Source organism: Saimiri boliviensis, chromosome 5, assembly GCF_048565385.1.
Source record: "Saimiri boliviensis isolate mSaiBol1 chromosome 5, mSaiBol1.pri, whole genome shotgun sequence".
In the NCBI taxonomy this organism is placed as follows: Eukaryota; Metazoa; Chordata; class Mammalia; order Primates; family Cebidae; genus Saimiri; species Saimiri boliviensis.
In genome coordinates, this window is record NC_133453.1 from 8,330,877 (window position 1) to 8,353,469 (window position 22,593).

General features: G+C 44.1%; 1 protein-coding gene and 1 non-coding gene across 4 annotated transcripts in view; both read right to left on the reverse strand.

Annotated features, from left to right (window-relative positions):
- Positions 1-22,259, reverse strand: part of ATG16L1 (autophagy related 16 like 1) — a 40,428-nt gene extending 18,169 nt beyond the window's left edge. Inside the window, exons 1-11 of one of the 3 annotated variants that reach the window (XM_010347209.3) lie at positions 21,962-22,259; positions 17,723-17,816; positions 11,426-11,531; positions 10,582-10,655; positions 9,513-9,764; positions 8,245-8,310; positions 5,571-5,657; positions 4,838-4,894; positions 4,566-4,616; positions 3,824-3,926; positions 830-935 (exon numbers count right to left, since the gene is read on the reverse strand). In XM_010347209.3, coding sequence (XP_010345511.1) covers positions 830-935; positions 3,824-3,926; positions 4,566-4,616; positions 4,838-4,894; positions 5,571-5,657; positions 8,245-8,310; positions 9,513-9,764; positions 10,582-10,655; positions 11,426-11,531; positions 17,723-17,816; positions 21,962-22,076 — 1,111 coding nt within the window. In that variant the 5' untranslated portion in view covers positions 22,077-22,259. The remainder of the gene's footprint in view (positions 1-829; positions 936-3,823; positions 3,927-4,565; positions 4,617-4,837; positions 4,895-5,570; positions 5,658-8,244; positions 8,311-9,512; positions 9,765-10,581; positions 10,656-11,425; positions 11,532-17,722; positions 17,817-21,961) is intronic. The other 2 variants (XM_003936732.4, XM_003936733.4) reach the window with 2 other exon arrangements.
- LOC120364468 (small Cajal body-specific RNA 6) lies at positions 2,746-3,020 on the reverse strand. Its single transcript, XR_005579720.2, has one exon.
- Positions 22,260-22,593: the final 334 nt, after the last annotated feature.

Sequence of the window (22,593 nt, forward strand, 5' to 3'; positions counted from 1 at the left end):
TCTAACCACACAGGGCTGTTGCGATGATCAGGGGAATTAACAGACAAAATCACTTTGGACCTATTTATTGCTGGTCAGGGATAATGTATGTGCTGCAACTATGGATACCTGACAAAGTGGTTCCTATAAAAACCTTAAGCCTTATTCTTTGGCCTTACTTTAGTAAAATTACATGCATATTTAAGTGAATCTTGAAAAATGTCAAAACTGGGATATGCCCAGTTTCAGATTTCTACGCGATAGTCTCATCAACTCCCATTTTCTGTTTTAGTGCAATCAATTTCTGAGCATTCTCAAAGTCCAATTAAAGAGACTGAGTCTTGATCTAAGGGCCCCTGTCTGATAAGGTGTTAAATGCATCTTTTCTAGGTAATGCACCTCTCTTTTCTCAAGCTCAGACATGACTCCATTCATTTTTTTCCTAGGCTACTGCCACTGTCATTAAATGCATCAACCACAGCTTATATGTATGGTTTAATTACAGAATCTATGGTCAAAAGCCTCCTTTTCCTTGTAAAAACGGTACTATTTTGCAAGATGCTCTGATTGGTATATATTTGAGAAAAATTACAGAAACCTTCATAATCATATCAATAATTTAACAGTATTTTCTGGTCACTACTTTAGAAAATCAGAGCCAACATCCACTCAGATACAAAGAATAACTGAAGTGTATAATGCTTTGGTCAAAGGATCCCTTACATAAAACGTACGTCTTGAGAAGATGGACAATTCAGTGCTCGAAAGCAAGGTCAACCAGATGCCACCAACACAGCTTCTTTCTGTGGTGCAATGGTGCATCATCTCAGGTTTTCAGTTATGCTCTCACCTCCAAACACTTCCCAAAGCTTAACCCTGCGGTCCATGCCTCCGGTGGCCAGTAACCGGGAACCTGGACTGAACTGCACAGCGTTGACTTCCCCATCGTGCGCATCCTGCAAGGCAAACACCCTGTATCAGGTCATTCTCATCCCAAGAGCTCAAGATGCACGAAAACTCCAAATGCCTAACTTGGGAAAATACGCATCCTCAAGCAGAGGTGGATCCAATCACAAATGGAACTGGACGCCTAGCCCAGGTCTCCTAAGATACTGTTGTCATTTTATTCTTCTAGTAACAGTTCCATTAGAGTACAGTGCAACCTTCTCAGGAAGTATTCAAAATTTGTATAGACTACCTAGAGTTTGTCCTTGCATTAATTTCATCTTTTCTAACAATAATGGCCTATATTTATCTTAATAGTTTTGGTCTAGACTGAGTCTACTTACTGATGTACCAGCATTTACTAATTTACTGGTCAATATTAAATACGACATATCTAAATAATGCCTAGCACATGGCCTCTTATAATACAGCTTTCACAATGAGTCCTAATATAAGTAGATGGCAAAAACATCAATCTGTGTTATTACGGAATTCAATATAGTTCTTTCTGGAAACATTACAGCACTAGTGTGTACTGAGAGTGTGACCTCTGGCAAGTTTCTTAACTTCTAGAAGTCTCACTTGCTCAGCTCCAGAAAGAGATTTTTGCAACCTAGAACAGTGCCTGTTAATGAGTATGCCTTAGATAAAAATGACAGTCATTATTTTAGAGGAATTTATATTCTTCATAGGGAAATTTCTGATACTGGCATAAATACTGGCAAAAGATGGTACTTGTGTTCAGGATGAGAAAGAAAACCAAGAAAAAAAGAATCCTGGCTGGGTACAGTGACAGACATCTGTGATCCCAGCACTTCAGGAGGCCAAAGTGGGTGAACTGCATGAGCTCAAGAGTTGAAGACCAGCCTGGGCAAGATGGCAAAACCCTGTCTCTACCCAAAAAAAAAAAAAAAGCCGGTGTGGTAGCACATGCTTGTTTTTCCAGCTACTCGAGAGGCTGAGGTGGTAGGACTACTTCTGCCCAAGGCTGAGGCTGCAGTGAGCTGAGATTGTCCTACTGCACAATAGTGTGAGAGCCAGCATCCCATTCCAAAATGGAAAGAGGGAATAATTGAAGAATCACTGTACTCTCTTAAGATTATGGGTAGTGAAATACTTTGGGATGAAATATAATGCCTAGGATTAGCTTCAAATTGCTGCAGCAAAAGTGTGTAGGGGAAAGAGATACTGCATATGTTCGAAATTTCTATAATAAAGAAAAGAGACTAGAGGCTGGGTGTGGTGGCTCACGCCTGTAATCCCAGCACTTTGGGAGGCCAAAGAGGGTGGATCATGAGGTCGGCAGTTCGAGACCAGCCTGGTCAACACAGTGAAATCCTGTCTCTACTAAAAATACAAAAATCAGCTAGGCGTGGTGGCATATGCCTGTAATCCCAGCTACTTGGGAGGCTGAGGCAGGAGAATTGCTTGAACACAGGAAGTGGAGGCTGTAGTGAGCTGAGCCAGTGCCTCTGCATTCCAGCCTGGGCGACAGAGCGAGAATCCATCTCAAAAAAAGAAAAAAAAGACTAGAAAATACGTACTATCTAGATTGTTAAGCAGGTAATCAATTGTCTAAAAGGTCACTTGGGGAAGAAAATACGTGATATTCACATTTGCTTGGGACTAAAAAAATAAGATGCTTGAAATACCACGGAGAGAGCGACTACGAACAGGCTGGGCAATGGGCGTCACTTTGATAATTTCATTTTCCACTTTCCCTCCCTCTTGTGACCCACCGCTGAAAAGTATGATAGGTGACCAAACCTTTTACTCCCATGCAATTTCCTTTTCTTTGTCATGGTTTCTTTCTCCTTAGGAGGTCTCAGATTGAAAACTTGAGATCATGCACCGTCACACCCATGACTGCCACTCGTCAGTCTCCTGCATAACTGTTCTGTTGGATACTCGCCAGCTGTGAACCGATTACTCTCAGAAACACACACTGACAGAATCCCAAATTATCAGCGGCTCCATGATCCCATACACATAACTTAAATGTGATAGGAGGAAAAATATGGGCTGCTGGGAGTTGAGGGCACCAAAGGGACTGTGACATTCAGTGCAATCAGACCTTTTACCAATCATCATCGACCTCTGCAAGGCGCCTGGTGATCAGGGAATCACAGGAGTGAAGTGGGACTGGGAAGGGGCCTTTATGCACCCCAACCCGACTCCTCCTCCAAAGTGGAACTCTCTTTACAACAGTCAAGGCAATTCATCACTCAGCCAGTCCACTGTGTAACTATCAAAGTCCTTCCTTATACCTGGAACCCAAAGCTCCCACCATATAAATTCCATTCCATTTTTACAGCAAACTCTTCCCTGCTTTTAAAGCTGGCTCCTTTAGCTCACTTGCTGCCAGTGATTAGGCCAATACTGGAGTCAGTCCAACTCTCTAGGCTCTGTTCTTTGTGCTCTGTTTCCTACCCTCCTCATGCTTCCACAGTTCCGGGCCAGGTACTCAACGTTTCCCCAGGCTGGTTCCATTTCTGCTCAATTACTCCAGCTGGGACGCAGATTATCTGCTAGTACTAGGACCCAGTTCTAAACTCTAGGTGACAGCCCTGGTATCCATCACAGTGGCTTCTGCCCAGGACTGCTTCCAATCATAGACCCCTAATGGTTGGGAGTCATACAGATAGGGGTGAAACCAACAGCTACCCTACTGAACTGCCAAAATAGATCATTGACTGGCAACTCACTCTAAACTGGAGCCAAATGGTGACAATAATTACATAAATTACTCTCCCATTTTTCACCATCCCTAATTACTTTTCCTTTGCCCCATCCCTCATGCTAGCAATGTTTTCTCAGTCAGCTCTGCCGTTACAGAGGATGGTTGTAACAAAATCCGTCAGGGGTGGGGGGTGGGGGTTTGGGGCTGAAGCATACTTACAAAGACACATAAAGCAGTAGTTGGTACCCTCACTTCTTTACCAGAACCAGGATGAGTATCCACATTGTCCTGGGGGACTGGGAAGGAAGAGACAGAGCGTCTCCTAAGAAATAAGATAAAGACAAATATTAGACAGGATTGCAGAGGTTTACTCTCATCAAATTGTTAGAAAGAACTCCAAGACGACCTTGCTTAAGCAGACTGCCTCTGTTGATAGCCTGTCCCTCATAGATTCTTCAAACTACAGAACAATTCACAAAAAAAATTAGAAGCACCCTCACTCAAATGATTAAGAAAGAGAGCCAGCACATGCCTTACTCTCCTGCACACTAACCTGTGGACTTCAAAACCCAACAGTGAAAAACGATCATGAACGACAAGTGCTTACCCAGTCAGTAAGCTGCTGAGCAACTTTCTCAGCTTAATGTAACAGCTAGCTAAGAGGTAGCTCTCTGGTATTCACAAAATTATTTTATTTCTATGCCTAGTCAGAATCTTCCTCATCACCTGTGATCAATGTAGAGTCTAACACATGCCAAAAGAAAGCAACAAGAGCATGAGTACTGTACAAAGTGTTCAACCTGATAGCCCTGCTCTGGGAGCTCCCGGCATTCCTAGGAACATGCAAAGCGTCCTGGTTAGCACGTGAACATCTGATGACTGAGGGCAGTGAAGCAGTGATCGGCATAATTGTTAAGGACCCACACTCACATGCTGGACTAAGAGAGGATAATAGTTTCACCTGGCAGCATCAGAAGAAGAATGATGTCCCAAAAGGGGAGACTCGGACAGACTAAAGGGAAAGGCCAGAGATCAGCACACAGCCAGATTAAGAGGAAAGGAAGTTGAGGAAAAAAGGAAGAAGCTAAATGAAAAGCTGAAATTAAGGCACGTGTATATTCTGTACCACTGAAACCTGGTGTACATTTAAAAAAATAAAAATAAGTCATGTACATATATTTAGGAATAATTATACACATTTTAAAAAGGAAAGGTGAAAGTCTTCTAACCTACCCAAAGATATTAGTGATAGAATCCAGAAGGCCTCCAGCAGGCTGCGAGAGTCGCTTACTAAAGAGGAGGGGAGGATAGGTTTAAACCTTAGAAACATTTTGCCCAAATAATCAATCAATAAAAACAGCCCATAAAAACAGGTACCTGGGAATATGTTTCCCATTTAGTTCCCAAACCCCAGCTGAGAGAAACCCAACACAGTACCAAACTGCCAGAAAACAGTGGGAAGGGAAAAGGGAAAACCCAGCCTAGAGGTCTCCAAAGAAACAAGGTTCCCTAGTACTAATTTCCCTGGAAATAAACCTAGACAATTAACCTCATGATTTCTGGCTAACTAACCTCATAATCTGTGGCTGTTAGTAACCAATCCCCACTCTTGAAGTCCTGCTTTGGGGAAAAAGAAAAAAAAAAAGCCCTAGTAAGAATGAAACAGGATGATCTAAACCTGAACAATCATTCTGCTTAATAAGGTTTAACTGTCCATATTTTAGCAAAGCCACTACACTGTTTTTTGTATTTAGAAGCATTTGAAGCCACCTGTGTTCTGCTTCTCCCATTAAGCACAGGTGAACTGAGAAAGACAGGACACCTCTGTGGTGTGTATGATGCTAGGTGTCCCCGCAAAGGGATAGGGGGTTGGGTGCACCTGACTACTTTCTTTGTCATGTCCACAAATGTGCCTTCATATTGCTCCTCCAGCTGTCTTTTCCCTGGCCCAAACCTGCCTACTTACGTGGCTGCTCTGCTGATGGCTCGCACAGGAGAGGTCTCTTCCGTGTGATCAGAGGTTTCATCCACAATGACCTCAATATCATCATCCCTGGAAAGAAAGGCAAGAGATTCTTTGATTCTTTAGAGCAGGAGCTTTGTGATGAATCTGTTCGCCAAATGCTAATGTCGTTTTCTAGTTATACCTTATGTCACTACGCTATGACAGCAATGGTTAAAGGTTCTTTGGAGAAAAAGGAAGAGCTGCCATGTTCTGAACAATGCTAAAATAAACATTTAACCTGTTTAAATAAAATCCAGAATTCCAGCTAAGAATAAATTTAAAAGTGAGCATTTGATCCTTTTAGGTATAAACATAGCTCCCACTTGGAAAGCGATGAAATACTTAACCATTACCAAAGGAGGACATTCCATCAGCAGTCAGCTTCACAGCTGAAGGGCTGCAGTACTCACCAAGCAAAGTTCCCATGACACAAGGGCTGAGGGGGATCTAGGACAGTTAGGGGCAGCTATGGAATATAAACAAACAGGGTAGGGAGAAGAATTCAGGGGAATAAGGGATTGCTAAATGGGCCATGAAATCAACAGCTGTCTTAACTCAATTTCAAATATTATTTTAATTAAAAAATAGAATCTAAACACTATACATTTTTAATTCTGTGTGTTTCATGTTTAAATACACAGTGTCTCTGTCATTAGGAGAGTCCATTGCACCTCAAATGAAACAATCAAGTCATATAACCTACTCCCTTTGTTGCTGTTTATCCCAATGGACGCAAAGCACCTCTGGAATTTGTCTTCCTCATTTTTATTGGCCATGTCTTTTCTGGTTGGAGGATGGCAAGTAATTATTCTGGTCTTAATGACCTCCTACTGAGATGCAACCTTCACGGAGAAGTAAAATAATTAAATGCAATAATCCAAGATTTCATCACCTACTGCTTGGATTCTTAAGAACTTGACAGATTTTTCCTTTTCAGTGAATAATTATCTGGATTATGTAAATATATACTTAAGAACTTGTTACTAGGCAAATTAAACCAAGTCAAAGTAAATTTATTTTCCTTAGCTATTTATTCCAGGACTATATGTAATTATTGCACCACATTCTTGGCCAGGATGTAGACGAGAATAAAGGCAGGTTTAAAGAAAGAGGACAAGGCTGTGCTTTATTTTCTTGATTGGCTTTCCCAGAGATCTAGGTTTGTGAGAGTCACCTGTGCCCACACAAGGACGAGAGGAGAACTGCAAAGACAGGAACTGCAAATATGAGCTGAGCCTTTGACAATGTCCTGTTGAAAATAGAATTTTATGGTTGTAAGTACTTGGAATTGTGCTCAGGCCCAGGACCACAAGAAAATACTAGCATCTGCTAAGTTATCAAAATCTTTCAAAGATGTGTATGTGCTCTGACACAGAAAATCCTTAGGGAAGCGTAGAGATTCAGAACAGGCCTTCACAGCCCTATGTTTGCACCCTACCTCAGCCCTTTCCTGTATCATCTTGGGGAGGATGCTCACCCTGTTTAAGTTGTCACATCCAGTCAACCTGGTTATGCTGCTGATTATAAGGCAGACAACTGACACTTTTATAAGCTGTTATTTTGAAGAAACCAAATCTCATTTCCAGGTCAACTATTTACTTTGTGGCTTGGGAAAATACAACTGAGATTAATCTTCCACATCTGAAAGTGTAGATACACACATACCCTACACATCTAAAGCAAAGGCATGATATGAGAACCTTTGTTTCTTTATAAATTAAGACTTTTGTTGGTGAATGACTCCTAATTTAATTTAAACCACTCCACTTATAAGGAAGCAATTAACATTTTAAAAAATAGTGGATCACAGCTTTGAAACTATATTCCAAAACACACACTTCGATAGAAAATATAAACATCCTAGAGCAAAGAAAACTGTTTCCTGCCACGATTAAAGCTTCAAATTTCAGAGAAGATCCCCCACCTTAACTTGTAGGCAGATTAAGAAAAGTTCCAAACTAGTTTAATTCCTTTTGTTCCAAGAGATCTTAGTTTTCACTTATGCTTCCACTTCAAGTAACAAATCAAAGGGAGAAAGGAGGAAAAAAACAAACAAAAATCCACCACCACAGCATTACATGGCAGGCACAATTAGAGGCAGAAAACGGATCGCTCAAAGTGTCAACAGGAAACAGTGAGGCAGTAATGTGTACAGAGTGCAGGAAGTCAGAATTCACACTCACAGCTGATGAACAGAAACTCTTTGAAGGTTATTTGGTGATATGTTCCAAAAGCTTTGACCCAGCCAATTTTACTTTCAAGAATCTATCTCAAGTAAGTAATCAGAAATAGGGTCAATCAATGCATTATTTGTAAGAAATCAGAAGTCACCAAAATACAATTAAAATGATATATGGATGTTACTTCTGAGTGGTGGAAGAATTGTACGTTTTCATTTCTCCCTTTAACATTGAAGTTTTCTTTCTAAAATCTGTAAGGTGATTTTACAGAAATAAAAACATTAGAAGCTATGATCACACCACTCCACTCCAGCCTGGGCAATAAAGCAAGACCCTGTCTCAAAAAACAAAAACAAAAACAAACAAACAAACAAACAAACAAACAAAAAACAACCAAACTTTTAAGAGAGCCAAATTATCAGGAGCACAGTTTTGATTCATTTATCTCTACTTACTGTTCGACTGGTAGAGGTTCCTTTGCTGCTTCTGCAAGCTCTTTCTGCAGCCGGGCTTGCCGCCTCCTGTTAAAGAGGGCCCACCATTTATGTTTGCTTAAGCAAGCATGGGGTTTGGGCTCTCTAGAAGCTACCAGTTCTAATAACACGTTCAGTGCACATAAAATAACAACTACCCTGAGCAAAATACTCTACGTCCCAAGCCCAAACTCATAACATCAGCAAGGCTCCCCTTTTAAAGGGTTTCAGAGTAAAGCCTAGAAGAGAGAGACAGGTCATGTTATTAGAGAAAGCAGTCAGCTAGCAAAGGAAGAGGCCTGTCTTCTGGGACCCAGGGTCTCTTAGGAAGACATGTGCCTCAGGCTCACTGGGGGTTAGTCATAGCTGTGACTTAAGTTTTCTGCAGCAAAGAGTCTTAAACGAGTTGAGCATCCATTACCTGAAATGTTTGGGACTACAAGTGTTTCAGATTTTCAAAGTTTTGCATAAACATGATATAAATCTTGAGGAGGGGATCCAAGTGTTACCATGAAATTCAGTTGAACTGACGGTAAATCGGAAATCTGAAATGCTCTAGTGAGTACTTCCTTTTGAGTGTCATGTTGGCACTCAAGAAGTTTCAGATTCTGGAGCATTGTGGAGCTTGGGATATGGGAATGCTCAATCTGCATTAACATACCCACAGCATGATTACCAATAGTGAAGATTTATATAGGACTTCCCCATACCTGACATTGCTAATTAGTTCACAGAGTTTAACTCGTTTAAGCCTTGAAACAACCTTTTGAAATAAATACCATTATTGCCACTTACAAATGAGGAAACTGAGGTATGGTGAGATTCTTCAACTATAAAAGTTTACATAATATTAGTAACTTTAATTTACTAAAGCCAATGCACTCCAGCCTGGGCAATAGAGCAAGACTCTGTCTCAAAAAATAAAAATCTATCAATCAGTCTGATTTAGGAATTTCATTTATATTCATGTGAGTTTGGATTCTAGTCTTCTCGTGCATTAGCAAGATCAGAATTTTTACATGGATACAAAAAGCTTCACAAAATTATGGGTAGAATTCTAATTGTGGTTTATTTCCTTTTTCTAACTCTGGTTTAATTTATATTGTTCAGAATTAGCTTTTCTCCTTGAAACACTGAAAAAATTCCATAGCAAACCTCCTGCAATAACTGCCAGGTTTCTCTTTCTTTTCAAAGACCTAGGTTCTAATTTACTAAGGATGGAAACCACTATCTGTGGCCTGATATCCCACCTGGAGTCTTTTTCATTCTCTGCATTGAGGCGATTGGCTTCCTGGGCTTTCTCAGCCATCCATCTGGTGACCAGCTCCTGGTTCTCTTCCGTAGTTTTCCTCAGTTTTTCCTCCAAGGCAGTAAAAGTGATCTGCAGGGCATCATATTCATCCTTCAGGGTCTGGTTGGCTATTTCAAGGTCCTGAAGCTTAGTGCGCAGATCTAGGCACTCCGTCTCCAGGTCAGAGATAGTCTGCAAACATTCTGCAATTCTGAAAGTATGACATCAGAGGAGGAATGGTACCTCACCAGAGCACTGTGCCAGAGCCAGATGGACCTGGCTGAGTGCTCAACACTTTGTGTCTGTTACATCTCTTAGCCAGGCCCATCCCGATGGTTTACATGATAATCCGTTAGGAAACACCTAAGGTGAAATTCATCCTATTAATGACTAGCAAAAACATGATCTGAAGGAAGAGAAACTTCTGATGCTTAGATTGGTAAAGGGGACTTAAAAGGAGGCTGGAAACCCTATATATCTCACCAGCTACACCATTTCCTGAGCAAGAATGTCTGATCAAGTGCCCCGCCTTTCCAAGCCTCTAGACCCCCTTTCCACATATTAAGAAAACCCAAGCACCCCCAACCCCAGCTCCAAGGTCTTAGGATTTACAGTCCCCATGTAACTTGTTATGAAGGCTTCTCTCTGATCAGCAAGTTTTGCTCACGAACTCATTCCTTTCCCAAGGGCCATGTGCTCAGCTATCCTGGCCCTACCCACCTCCACCACAGGAACATACCAGGCTCCCACACACTGCAGCCACAGGAGAGCTGTTGAGTGTCTCTGGGACACTTGCAAGGGCCAAGGTGACTTCCCTAGGAGGACACTAGAAGCCTGAGGGCACTGTCCTTGCTTTCTCCTTCTCAGAGCTGGTAGAAAAGGATCCCAGAGCGTGCATGCACTGAAATCAAACTCTTGCTGAGTGCACTATGGCCACTCATTGCCACTGGCCCTGCTCGCAAGAGTTCAGCAGAACAAGGACATGTGACCCAATGACCAGGCTCCAAAGAGGCATGGTCTCTACTCACTTTGCTTCATTCATCTGCATCTCCCTGTCCTTCTGCTGCATTTGGTTATTCAGGTCAATCACCAATTGAGCTAACTGGGAGATAAAGAAGAACACTTTCATGAATAAGATTTTAGGACCTCACTTGGAAACTACATAGTGGGTGGCTATTTATTTTTAAGAAAGAATGAATGAGCTCGGTGACAGCAAGGAGCCAAGGCACCTATGGGGACACAAAGGGGAACTGTCCCTGATACTTCCTCTTAAAGGACAGCTTGGCTGGATGAGAAATATTCCAGGTTACTGCCAGGGGCTTGCTGAGGACAGCTGTCTAGCCATCAACCTCAGCTACCCTTTTGGAGACTCATTACTGCTGAAAAGACAATCAATTGAGCTGTAGTGATGGTGAACTGCATTTTCCCAACTGGAGCATTGCCATAAGACCACCATCCAGGGGAACACAGCCTGGGACTTGATTCTTTCTCATGAATGTCTCTGAAATTTCAGGGTTCGTACTGAAAAGCTTTGTACTGAAAAGCTTTATGAAACCATCAGTAAAAGCTTCAATGGACCAGGTAGCAGGCTTTTTCGTTCTTTAAAGCCTCTCTACTCTCATATCCCATGCTGACTTTGGAGCATGGTAACTGGCAGTGCTCTCACAGGACTGCCCTTCTGCTGATGGGCCTCACTCTGCCTGGTCTTTTCATTCCGTCTTCTTCGCCCTTTTATTCCTGTAGAGGGGGCTTTTGATGCCACATATGGCTAAGGCTGCTGCCAATTCTGGTGAGAAGTGACTGAGCTCCCTCCCCTCCCCACAGGACTCTCACAGAGAGCAGAGGACAGATGAGGAAAAGGGCTAGCTTTACCTCCCCACGTTTCTTGTGTAATTCAGTCAGTTCTTCTTGGTGCTTAATCCTCAGCTGGGCCATTTCTTGTAGCTGACTGTCATTCCATGTGCCGTCATGTCCGGGACTAAATTGGCAAACCAGGCAGATGAAGAGAATGTGCAAAAAAAGGGAGGGGAAAAATGAGACTCCAAACTTTTCCAATTAGGCAGTGAAACAATAACTCCAGAAACATGTTCACACAGCCAATAAATCATTTGGGTGTCTCCAGCAACTGCAGTTACAGCCACTATGAGTGGAAAGGAAAAGACATGAAACACATGGAAAAAAGCAAAGCAACTGTGACTACCAGGCATGTCAGGAATAAAGGACAGAAAGTTCTTGAATGAAGTGCCAGTAACAGAGAGGCACCAATGAGGCCCACTCATTGGTGGGCAAGCACTTGAGGGCCGATGACGCAGCAATGTGTACAGGGCTCTGCTTTCACGCAGCTGACAGTCAACTGAGAGCAGATGTGAGGTCAGCAGTCACATGTGCTGTGCAGAAAACTCAAGCAGAAGAAGAAAGGGAACAGAGCGGGGGGTGGGTGGGGGTCCTATTTGAAAGTAATTGAGAAGGGTTTCTCCAAGGTGACACAAGACTAGAGACTGTAAGGAAGTGAGGAATAAGCCATGTGGACCCTTGGGGGAAGGGCCCTCTGAGCAGAGAGAGCAGCAGCAGCAGCAGCAACAGGGCCTGGAGAGGCATAAGCGGGTGTGTGTTTGGAGGAAGGGTGACTGAAGCCCAGGTGCAGGGGACAGAGGAGGTGGGGAGATGACGCAGAGCCTTGTGGGCCCCTCGGACGACTGTGAGGTTTACTAGGTGTGAAGGGAAGCTGCTGAGCAGCCGAATGACTTAGGTTTTAAAAGGAGAGCAGACTGCAGGAGGTAGGGTACAAACAGGAAGACCAGCTGGCAGGCTACTGCACAGTGCAAACGTGGGACAGTGCAGCTCAGACCGGGGTGGGAGCAGTGAAGGTTAAGATGCTGTCTGATTCTAGATCCCTTCTGAAGAGAGTGCCAACAGGACCTGACTTTGAATCCGGTATGGGGTGTAAAAGACAGATCAGAGTCAAGGATGACTCAGGCTTTTGGCCTGAGCAACTGGTAGAAGGTAAGTGTCACCCACTGAAATGGGCAAGCTTGTGGGAGAAGCAGGTTTTGGGGGAGGCCTAAAGAGTTCAGCTGCGGCCATTCAAGTGTATACATTAAATGGAAACTGGGTATTAAGAGTCTGAACTTCAAGGAGAAGTCCAAGCTGGAAGCTAACATGTAGACTCTGTCAGCAAATAGATGTCCCTAATGCCACAGGAGCCAGTTCAGATCACCTCCAGTCAGCGCGGTTCTGGAATCTTTGCCAAGTGTTTGCGTAATATCTCAGAAACAGCAGAAGACAACTACAACTGTGGATTTATAGTTCAAGAGAAGGCTGGTGCCACAGATGAGAATTACCAGATTATGGCGAGTAGCTGAAACCACTGTCGGGGGAAAGCTTGTAGATGGAGAAAAGGAAGAAGGCTGGACACTAGGATATCAACATCTGAAGAGGGGAAAAAACCGCCCACTCCATACGACCTGTATTAAAATAAAAAGGGGTGGTAGTGGAGCAGTCCCTCCATCTCTGTATGCTGTAATACGACAACTAATATTTTATTACACAGCTAAGCGCAAACTAATACCTCATCTTTTGAGGCAACCTGGCACTTCCCCAATCTTAGCCCAAGAAGTAAAGCCAAGAGATTAGAAAGTGGAACACACTTCAGATGAAGAAACCATCCTAAGTCAGGCAGAATAATTATCAAATCTCCCCCATCTTCTAAAAAATTATTGAGATGGTATCTTACTATGTTGCCAAGGCTGGCCTCAAATTCCTGGACTCAAGCGCGTAAGATGTGGTCCCTCCTTCCAAGGAGCTGGCTATCTATAGAACATATTCATGAAATAAAAACTAACAACATAGAGAAAAACAAAAGTGTACCAAAGAATGGCAACACAAAGTGTTAATCATGCTCAGAGGCAGACTTCCCCAGAAAAGGATAGTTTCAGTTTGAGAGGGGTTTCCGAAGAGAAACTAAAGTAGGAATCACCTAGGAATGGCAAAACGGAGGTAAGATCATCAGGCATGAGGGCCACAGGACTAGATGCTTAAACTTCAAAGTACACCAAGATGCAGAACTCAAAAGAAATGCTAGGAGAGACTAAGGCAAGCAGGATACAGCTCATTCCGCCACCCAGAGCCTCCAAGGACTTCCTATTTTACTTACAGTGACTATCAGCCTAAGGTACCTCAGCAAGCAGAAAAAACAATCACTTGCAGAGCATGGTGAAAGCAGATTCCTGAAGCCCACTATGATCTGCTTTCCTAGCAAGGCCCAGCAATCTGCATTTCAACTTTCTGTGCTCCGGTGATGGGAATGTTGCTGGTGCCAGGAACTTGGAGTAGCAGTAAAGGTGGTAGTGCTCAAACTTTAAGAGGTCACTAGAATCACCTAAAGCATTTCTGAAAACACAGATTATCAGGCACCACCCCCCCCCATCCAGAGTTTCTAACAGAGTAGGTCTGAGGTAGCGGCCCAAGAATCTTCATTTCTAACAATTTCCTGTAAGATGCCACTAGACCAGGAACCATGCTTAGAATAAACAATTTCAAGGCTGAAGAGTTTGATTTCAAACTGTAGGCAAAGTGATGAAAATACTTCAGAGAAAGTCTGCTAACTGATGCAGACCACTATTTAAGCACAGTGTACAGTGTTTCAAGGTTAATTAGGATGACACGGGCAGGAACTCTGGAGGGACACAATGGGGGGAAGGAAGCCAATGGTGCCCGGCTTCTGTGAACACCCTTACGTTCTCTAGCAAAGGTCCCTTTGGGACGGCCTCCTCGTCTACACTCCAGTCTTCCTCAGAGCAGGGACTCTGGCTTAACTCATCTCTGCACCCTTAATGCCCAGCCCACACTGCGGTCGCAGAAGTCTATTGAGTGAATGAGGCTCCTACCACAGTCTGGGAATAAGAAGACAAATAAACAAAGGAGGTGGCAAAATAAATGCAACCAGAAGGATGTGAGAGGCCGGGGGGGGGGGGGGGGGGCTTGGTGATGAAGGAATATGGGGAGGGGAAGATCTGGAGGGAAAAGGGAACCACAGATGACTCGAGGAAAACAATACCATGAATGGAAACAAAGAACTCAGAAGGACAGCCTTATTATGGGTACCATTGGTGGAAATGGAAAGACCGAAACCAATGGTAACCTGATTAATCCCACCCTTCAACCCACATTGCCTGCTTTTCATCACTTACTTCTAGTTCCAAAATCCTACTAGCAAGTCAAGTTGCCAGACTCTCACTAGCTTCCTTATAAATAACTGACTGTGGCTCACTATAATAACCAGTGCTTAAAGTTCGCCTCCAGGAACTAGGAAGCAGCTCTTGCTTATTAAAGCCAGTTGACACCCTCAACCCCTCAAGTGGGCCTGTGTGAATGCCCAAGAGGTGACTTCTGACATCAGAGGGCCAAAACACTCCTCCTTCAGATGGTGCTAACGCCACCATTTTCTGCACGTGTCCTACGAGGAACCACACAGCTAGATTATGCTTGCATGGAAGCCCCAATCACCTCATCTTTCCTACCCACCAATCACCTCTTCCCACACTTTAGACCACCGTGCTTCCTATCCCATAAGTACTCCCAACCCCTATTTTCAAGGAGTAAATTTGAGACCTGTTCTCCTGAATCACCGCTTAGCAGCCTTGTGAATAAACTGCTGCAAAACGCATCATCTCAATGAATAATTTGCTGTGTCCAGGCTGAATGAACCTCGTTTATAACAAGACCTCCACTTAAATGACCAGCCTGCTGGGCGTGGTGGCTCATGCCTGTAAACTCAATACTAATGGAGAAGGGCGGATCGCTTAAGCCCAGGAGTGGAAACCAGCCTGAGTAACAGGGAGACCCCTATTTCTACAAAAAATTTAAAAATTAGCCTGGCATGGTGGTGTACACCTGTAGTCTCCCAGCTACTCAGAAGGCTAAGGCAGGAGGATTGCTTGAACCCCAGAGGCTGAGGCTGTTGTAAGCCATGATCATCCCACTGTACTCAAGCGTGGGCGACAGAGAGAGAACCTGCCTGAAAAAAAGACTATCCTAGTGAAATTCAGCCAAAAGAACTGCTACATATTCATTTATAGTGCCTTTCCAAGCAAATGAGTTTGGCTAACAGATAAAGAATACAAGAATATAATCACCAAGGGTTTAATCAGAGATGTTTTAAGTTTTCAATTGGCTGAATTTAGATGAGAATAGTGAAACAGCATTATCCACACCTAAAATTAACCAAAATACTACAACTAATATCTTAACTACTACAGAAGACCTCCCAGGGCCCCAGCCAGGCAAGATTTCCTGAACTGTTAGAAAGCAAGGATGGGGCCGGAAGTGGTGGCTCAAGCCTGTAATCCCAGCACTTTGGGAGGCCGAGGCGGGTGGATCACAAGGTCAAGAGATCGAGACCATCCTGGTCAACATGGTGAAACCCCGTCTCTACTAAAAATACAAAAAATTAGCTGGGCGTGGTGGCACATGCCTGTAATCCCAGCTACTCAGGAGGCTGAGGCAGGAGAATTGCCTGAACCCAGGAGGCGGAGGTTGCGGTGAGCCGAGATCGCGCCATTGCACTCCAGCCTGGGTAACAAGAGCGAAACTCCGTCTCAAAAAAAAAGAAAAAAAAAAAAAAAAAGCAAGGATGGAACCTAGGCCCTGCCAAGCCATCTGTTCTCTGCAATCTTTTCCACTCTGTCCTCTACCAGGAGACCATTCTGCCAGATGAGGAGACGTAACAGCAGCTACAGCTCTAGGAGCAAATTAACTCATAAGGCTACAGATACTGTTTCTGTTTTGTTTTGTTTTGTTTTTTTCTAAACACCATAAATCACCAACCTTGTTTTTACAATTACTAAATGTGTGGAGATTTCAGAGCAATATGGCTACTGTTCCCATATCAACCACCAAATTTAGCATGCAAACACAATGAGTATTACGGAAGAGGACATTAAGACTTCAAATATACATGAATGCACACAAATGTGTGTGTAAACACTCTATTAACATACACTGATATTTTTCTAATCTAGTTCTTTTTTTTTTTTTTTTTTTTGAGATGGAGTTTCGCTCTTGTTACCCAGGCTGGAGTGCAATGGCGCGATCTCGGCTCACCACAACCTCCGCCTCCTGGGTTCAGGCAATTCTCCTGCCTCAGCCTCCTGAGTAGCTGGGATTACAGGCAAGCGCCACCATGCCCAGCTAATGTTTTGTATTTTTAGTAGAGACGGGGTTTCACCATGTTGACCAGGATGGTCTCGATCTCTCGACCTCGTGATCCACCCGCCTCGGCCTCCCAAAGTGCTGGGATTACAAGCTTGAGCCACCGCGCCCGGCCTCTAATCTAGTTCTTAAAGAAAAATAAGAGCTTATTGCAATCTGCTAATTTGCAAGACTCTGTCTCAAAAAAAGAAAGAAAAATTTAAAGTTGAACCACTGCAAGTGGGGACCATTTATATATGCTGAAAAAACACCAACCTAAAAAGGATCAAATAGACCCATATTGCCCAAAACCAATTTTTGTGTATGTGCCAATCAATCCTATATTAACAGGATCTATATAAACTTGCTCAGAAATACTTGTCTGTGATTTTAAAAAAAAGGCCAGGCCCAGTGGCTCACGCCTGTAATCCCAGCACTTTGCGAGGCCGAGGTGGGTGGATCACCTGAGGTCGGGAGTTTGAGACCAGCCTGGCCAACATGGATAAACCCCGTCTCTAGTAAAAAATAGAAAATTAGCCAGGCGTGGTGGTGGATGCCTGTAATCATACACACTCAGGAGCTGAGACAAGAGAATCGCTTGAATCCAGGAGGCAGAGGTTGCGGTGAGCTGAGATTGCGCCATTGCACTCCAGCCTGGGCAACAAGAGCGAAACTCTATCTCAATAAACAAACAAACGAAAAAACCATGAACCCTGGCATGTTAGATGGGAAACACCTAAGGTTACCACATGAACCTGCCTTAAGTGCTGAGAGCACTGTACTGCTAATAACCTTTCTAGGTATGTACATACCTTTTGAAAACGATTTTAATTACTTGGCTTTTGTAGTTCTCATTTGAAAGGAGCTGACAAAAACCAGAACACAGAAATAGTACTTGATTTGCTTTTAGAGAAGTGACAACTGAACTGAGATAAATTTCGTTAGAGGAGACACAGATGACACACAATAGTTTCCAAATACCTTATCTCATGCCTGTTTGGTACATCATGCTTTTCAGCTTGTAGTTTTTGGGCCAACACTGAATGAAGATCTGACTTTTCCAGCAATTTGTTATCTATTAAAATAAAAATTTCAGAAATTAAGTTATTTATAACATATGTACACTTACTAGGTGCCTATTTTGTCACGCACTGTAAGATAAAATACAGGAACATGCACTCCCCAGCCACAGTAACCTGTAGAAACACTTGCAAGAATGTCTTCCCTATTAAAGGGAGCTGAAAATGCTTTCTACCCCCAAAATTATTTGTTTCTACCTTGGGAATAGAAAAAGAAAAAGAAACATACTAAACACAATGGCAAAGTGAAATACTATGTACCTTTATGTAGTACAGGAGAACTTCATCATAATTTGATATATTTAATTACTTTTTAGGTCAGGGAACTAGAAATTCAAATACAAATGACAGCCCCCAACATGAAGGAGTTAACATCTTATTCAGTCAACTATAAAAAGGTACACAGAATACATTCTTTGAAACAGTCTTGATCCGTTGCCAGGCTGGAGTGCAGTGGCGCGATCTCAGTTCACTCCACCTCCCGGCTTCAAGTGATTCTCCTGCCTCAGCCTCCCGAGTAGCTGGGACTACAGGTGCACACCACCACAACCAGCTAATTTTTTGCATTTTTAGTAGAGACGGGGTTTCACTATGTTGGCCAGGATGGTCTTGAACTCTTGCTCTCTAGAACTCTAGAACTGCTCACCTCAGCCTCCCAAAGTGCTGGGATTCCAGGCATGAGCCACCACACCCAGCCTCTTTACTCATTTTTATGAATGGTGTCACAGGTGGTGACATATGAGTTAGGTTTGAAAGGAAGATGAGGGTCCACACAGAAGGAATAACAGAGTCTTTTGGTAAGTGGCTGGAAATAAAAGTTGAGCCAAAACAGAAAAACGCAGGATGAGAAATTTAGACTTAGACTTCTTCTTACTGGCAGTGATGAAGTAAGAGATTACAAAAGCCCACAATTACACTAACAGATCCATAGTAATCAAAAGTGAAAGATTCTTCTGAGGCTCCTCGCTCAGGCAACTGGGTGGAAGATGCTAATGTGTGAAGAGAACACAAGAGAGGAGTGCTTGGAGAGGAAATGAGTTTTCTTTCCAAATATCGTAAATTTGACAGGAGACAGAGTACAGAAATTCAAAAGACAAGACTAGAAAGAACATGTCATTAAGAGTAATAGGTGCACAGGTTGGGCTCAGTGGCTTATGCCTGTAATCCCAGCACTTTGGGAGGCTCAGGTGGGCAGATCACTTGAGGTTGGGAGTTTGTGACCAGCCTGTCCAACATGGAGAAACCCTGTCTCTACCAAAGATACAAAAATTAGCCAGGCACAATGGTATACGTCTATAATCCCAGCTACTCAGGAGGCTGAGGCATGAGAATTGCTTGAATCTGGGAGGCAGAGGTTGCAGTGAGCCGACAGTATGCCACTGTACTCCAGCCTGGGTGACAGAGCAAGACTCTGTCTCAAAATAAATAAATAAAATGAAATTAAAAATAAGAGTAATAGGCACACAGGCACCAGTAAGATCAGAGGTGGAGGCAGGTACCAAGAACAACAAGACAGGGTTTATGCTAGTGACTATTCTTGTTAAAAGAGCTTATTTCTCCTTTTAGAGTCTTGAGTCCCACTTCTTGATATCTGAAAAGAGAACTCCTGGGTACAAACACCCTCATCTATATTAGTTAAATGAACTAGCTCAGCCAAACTGGGAATTGGTTTCAACCTGGGACATCATGATCGAGAGAAAGGTTTAAAATCCACCAGTGTCAAAGGGCTCTAGTAAGATCTTTAGACGTTAAACCAAAGCTTGGTGCCCTGTGATAATTTGAGGTTCTTTCAAAAGACACAGGCATTCAAAGGGAGTCCTTCCCAAAGGTTCCTCCCTGAAGAGAAGGCTGGAGTTGGAGGGAAGCTTACCCCCTCCCACTATGGTCTCTTTCCACCTTTCTCTTCAGTTCAAAGGCAGGGACTGAACAGGGAACAGACTCTAGGTTGATGGAGGGTCAGAAGCTGACTGGCCTGGGAAGGCTGGAATGAGAGGAATGAAGGTGTTTCACAAACTATAATAGAAATCATCTCCCTAGCTGTCAGTCCCTTCGCCAAAACGAGATCTTAACATGCAAAGGCTGCCTCACTCTCCTGCTCCTTCGCAGTCCCCCTCCTGGTCCCTCAGGGAGGCAGTACTCATTACTCTAGCGTCATTTAAAGGTATCTTCTCTCCACGACTGACCTCTTATTCTGACTGCTCTACATGCTCCTGCCTCATCAAGATGCCATTTTCAAAGGGCAGGAAAACATTCCATTTGTTTCAAAGAGACACACACTTTACAATTACAGACTATTATACAGATGACTTTGAAAGCACTTATATGCACATCATTGTTTTAACAAGTAGGCACGGTAATGCCTCCCCATTTTATAGAGGAGGAAAAACAGACACAGGGTTCAGGCAGGGGCGAGTCAAGCCTCCAACCCAACTTGACTTTCAAAATATATTAGCTTTTAAAGCATAAACACCCAATAAGCACCCGATGAACTGATACATGTAATCTGTAAGGGAATCACGTTTTGAGTCAGAGGGACTTCTTATGCCTCTGGCTTTCTGAAACAGCATTATTCTTCAGGACCTCCTAGAACAGGAAAGCATCCTCTTTCTTCTTAATTTTGTTAAAACAATGGGTGCAGTGAAAGCAAAGACCCATTTGCCGTGGGAGCCAGTGAGAAAAGCAAATGCAAAAGTTAATCATCAAGCCTGAGTTCAAATCCCTGTCCCGTTTGGGCCGGCAATCCCAACAGTATGGAAGTCTGAGGCGGGGAGATCACCTGAGGTCAGGAGTTGGAGAACAACCTGGCCCAATACAACGAAACCGTCTCTACTAAAAATACAAAAATTAATATTCGTGACAACCTTCTGAGGTAGGTAGGTAGGTATCATTACTGTCCCCATTTTACAGATTAGATAACTAAGGCTTGATGGTGCTCGCCTGTAGTTCCAGCTACTAGGGAGGCTGGGGCAAGACGATCGCTTGAATCTGGGAGGCGGAGGTTGCAGTGAGCCGAGATTGCGCCACTGCACTCCAGGCTGGGTGACAGAGCCAGACTCTGTCTCAAAAAAAACCCAAAAACCAAAAAACAAAAAACCAGTCCCACCATTAACCTGCTGTGCAACCTCAGAAGTTACCTAATCTTCCTAGGCCTCAGTTCCATGTGTGAAAAAGTTCCTGGTTCATACACATTATTTTGGGAAAGATAAAATGAAATAACACATGCAAATACTCACCACAGTACTAAAATTTGTCTGCATAGTAGACTCATTTGGGAAACATCAAAAAAAAAAAAAAAAAAAAAAACACTGATAACGTGCCATGCAGTTCATACTTAAGATTTCAATAACAGTAAAGGTTCCGTCTCGCCTCAAAGATAAGAATCAGAATGTGCTGGGCTCGGTGGCTCACGCCTGTAATCCCAATACTTTGGGAAGCCCAGGTGGGAGGATCGCTTGAGCCCAGGAGTTGGAGACCAGCCTGGGAAACACAAGACCTCGTTCCTACAATCTTTTTTTTTTTTTTTTTTTTTTTTTAATTAGCCGAGTGGTAGCACGCGTCTGTAATCCCAGCTCCTCAGGAGGCTCACGTGGGAGGATCACCTGAGTCCAGGAGTTTGAGGCTGCACTGAGCCGTGATCTCCGCCACTGCACTCCAGCCTCGGCGACAGAGCGAGACCCTGTTCCCCCAACACCCTTTCTCCGCAAAAAAAAAAAAAAAAAAACCACCAAGGTGGAGTAAGGGAAGTAAGTTTGAGGAATCCAAGGCCACCCGTTCCACTACATTGAGAAAGCGATGTTAATTCTGCGATTTAAAGTCAACGACCGTCATTAACATGCCTCCATAGATGGGATGTTCCCGGGACCTGTTTAAGCATTGTTTGAGCTGCTGGGATTTACAAATACAAACACGAACTGTGTGTCCCCACAAAGATCGCACAAGTTAGTAGGGAAAATCCTCTAAAGATAAAACGCAAATTAGAGAAAGCATTTAAAAGGCGTGGGGCGTCCCAGGCACGGGGTACGCTGGGCGGCCGCCATGCGCGTGGGCGGCGCCGGGGGCTCCGCCTCAGGTTCCCGCTGGCGCCCCGCATGCAGCGCGGGGCCCGCCCGCCCCGCTCCCAGCCCACACGGGCGCCGCTCACACTGCAGGATGATCTCCTCGAACGCCTGCCTCTGCAGCCGGTCCCGGCGCCTCAGCTCCTCCGAGATGTGGCGCTTCCAGCGGGGGAAGTCACTGGCGCGGAGACCCGACGACATGTCGCTTGTTGCCCCTGCACTCAGCGCCACCGATGCGAGCGGGGGCTAGCGGCCACGGCCTGCAGCATGAGGCCACCAGCGGACACGGGAAAACCGGCAATCCCAGAGCTCACCTCCACACACTGGGCGTCCCGAGGCCATCCGGGACGGTCTTCCGGCTCCTGCCGGAAATGATTTTCGAAAGGGCCGGAAGACCTGCCCCCTCACTCGGCGTATTACGCCACACGTGCTCGGGGGCCGGTGTCGACGCAGGGGCGCTCGCTAGTGACGTCAGCCTGTAGCCGGAAGCGTCAACAGCAGAGAGGCAGCCGCTGGGGGGCGTTCGGGCCCCGCGCAAGGACTAGCTCCGGGCGGGAAGGAGGCAGGAAAGGGGCAGCTTCCGCCTGACCGCTTACCTTTCCTTTCCTGTTTTTCAACACTTTGCGTGTTTTCTTTCCTGGCCTGCCTCCTTTTTTTTTTTTCCTTTTAATCTCAGTTTAGGAACAAATGGGGTTCCCTTCCTCCATAATAGCTGTGT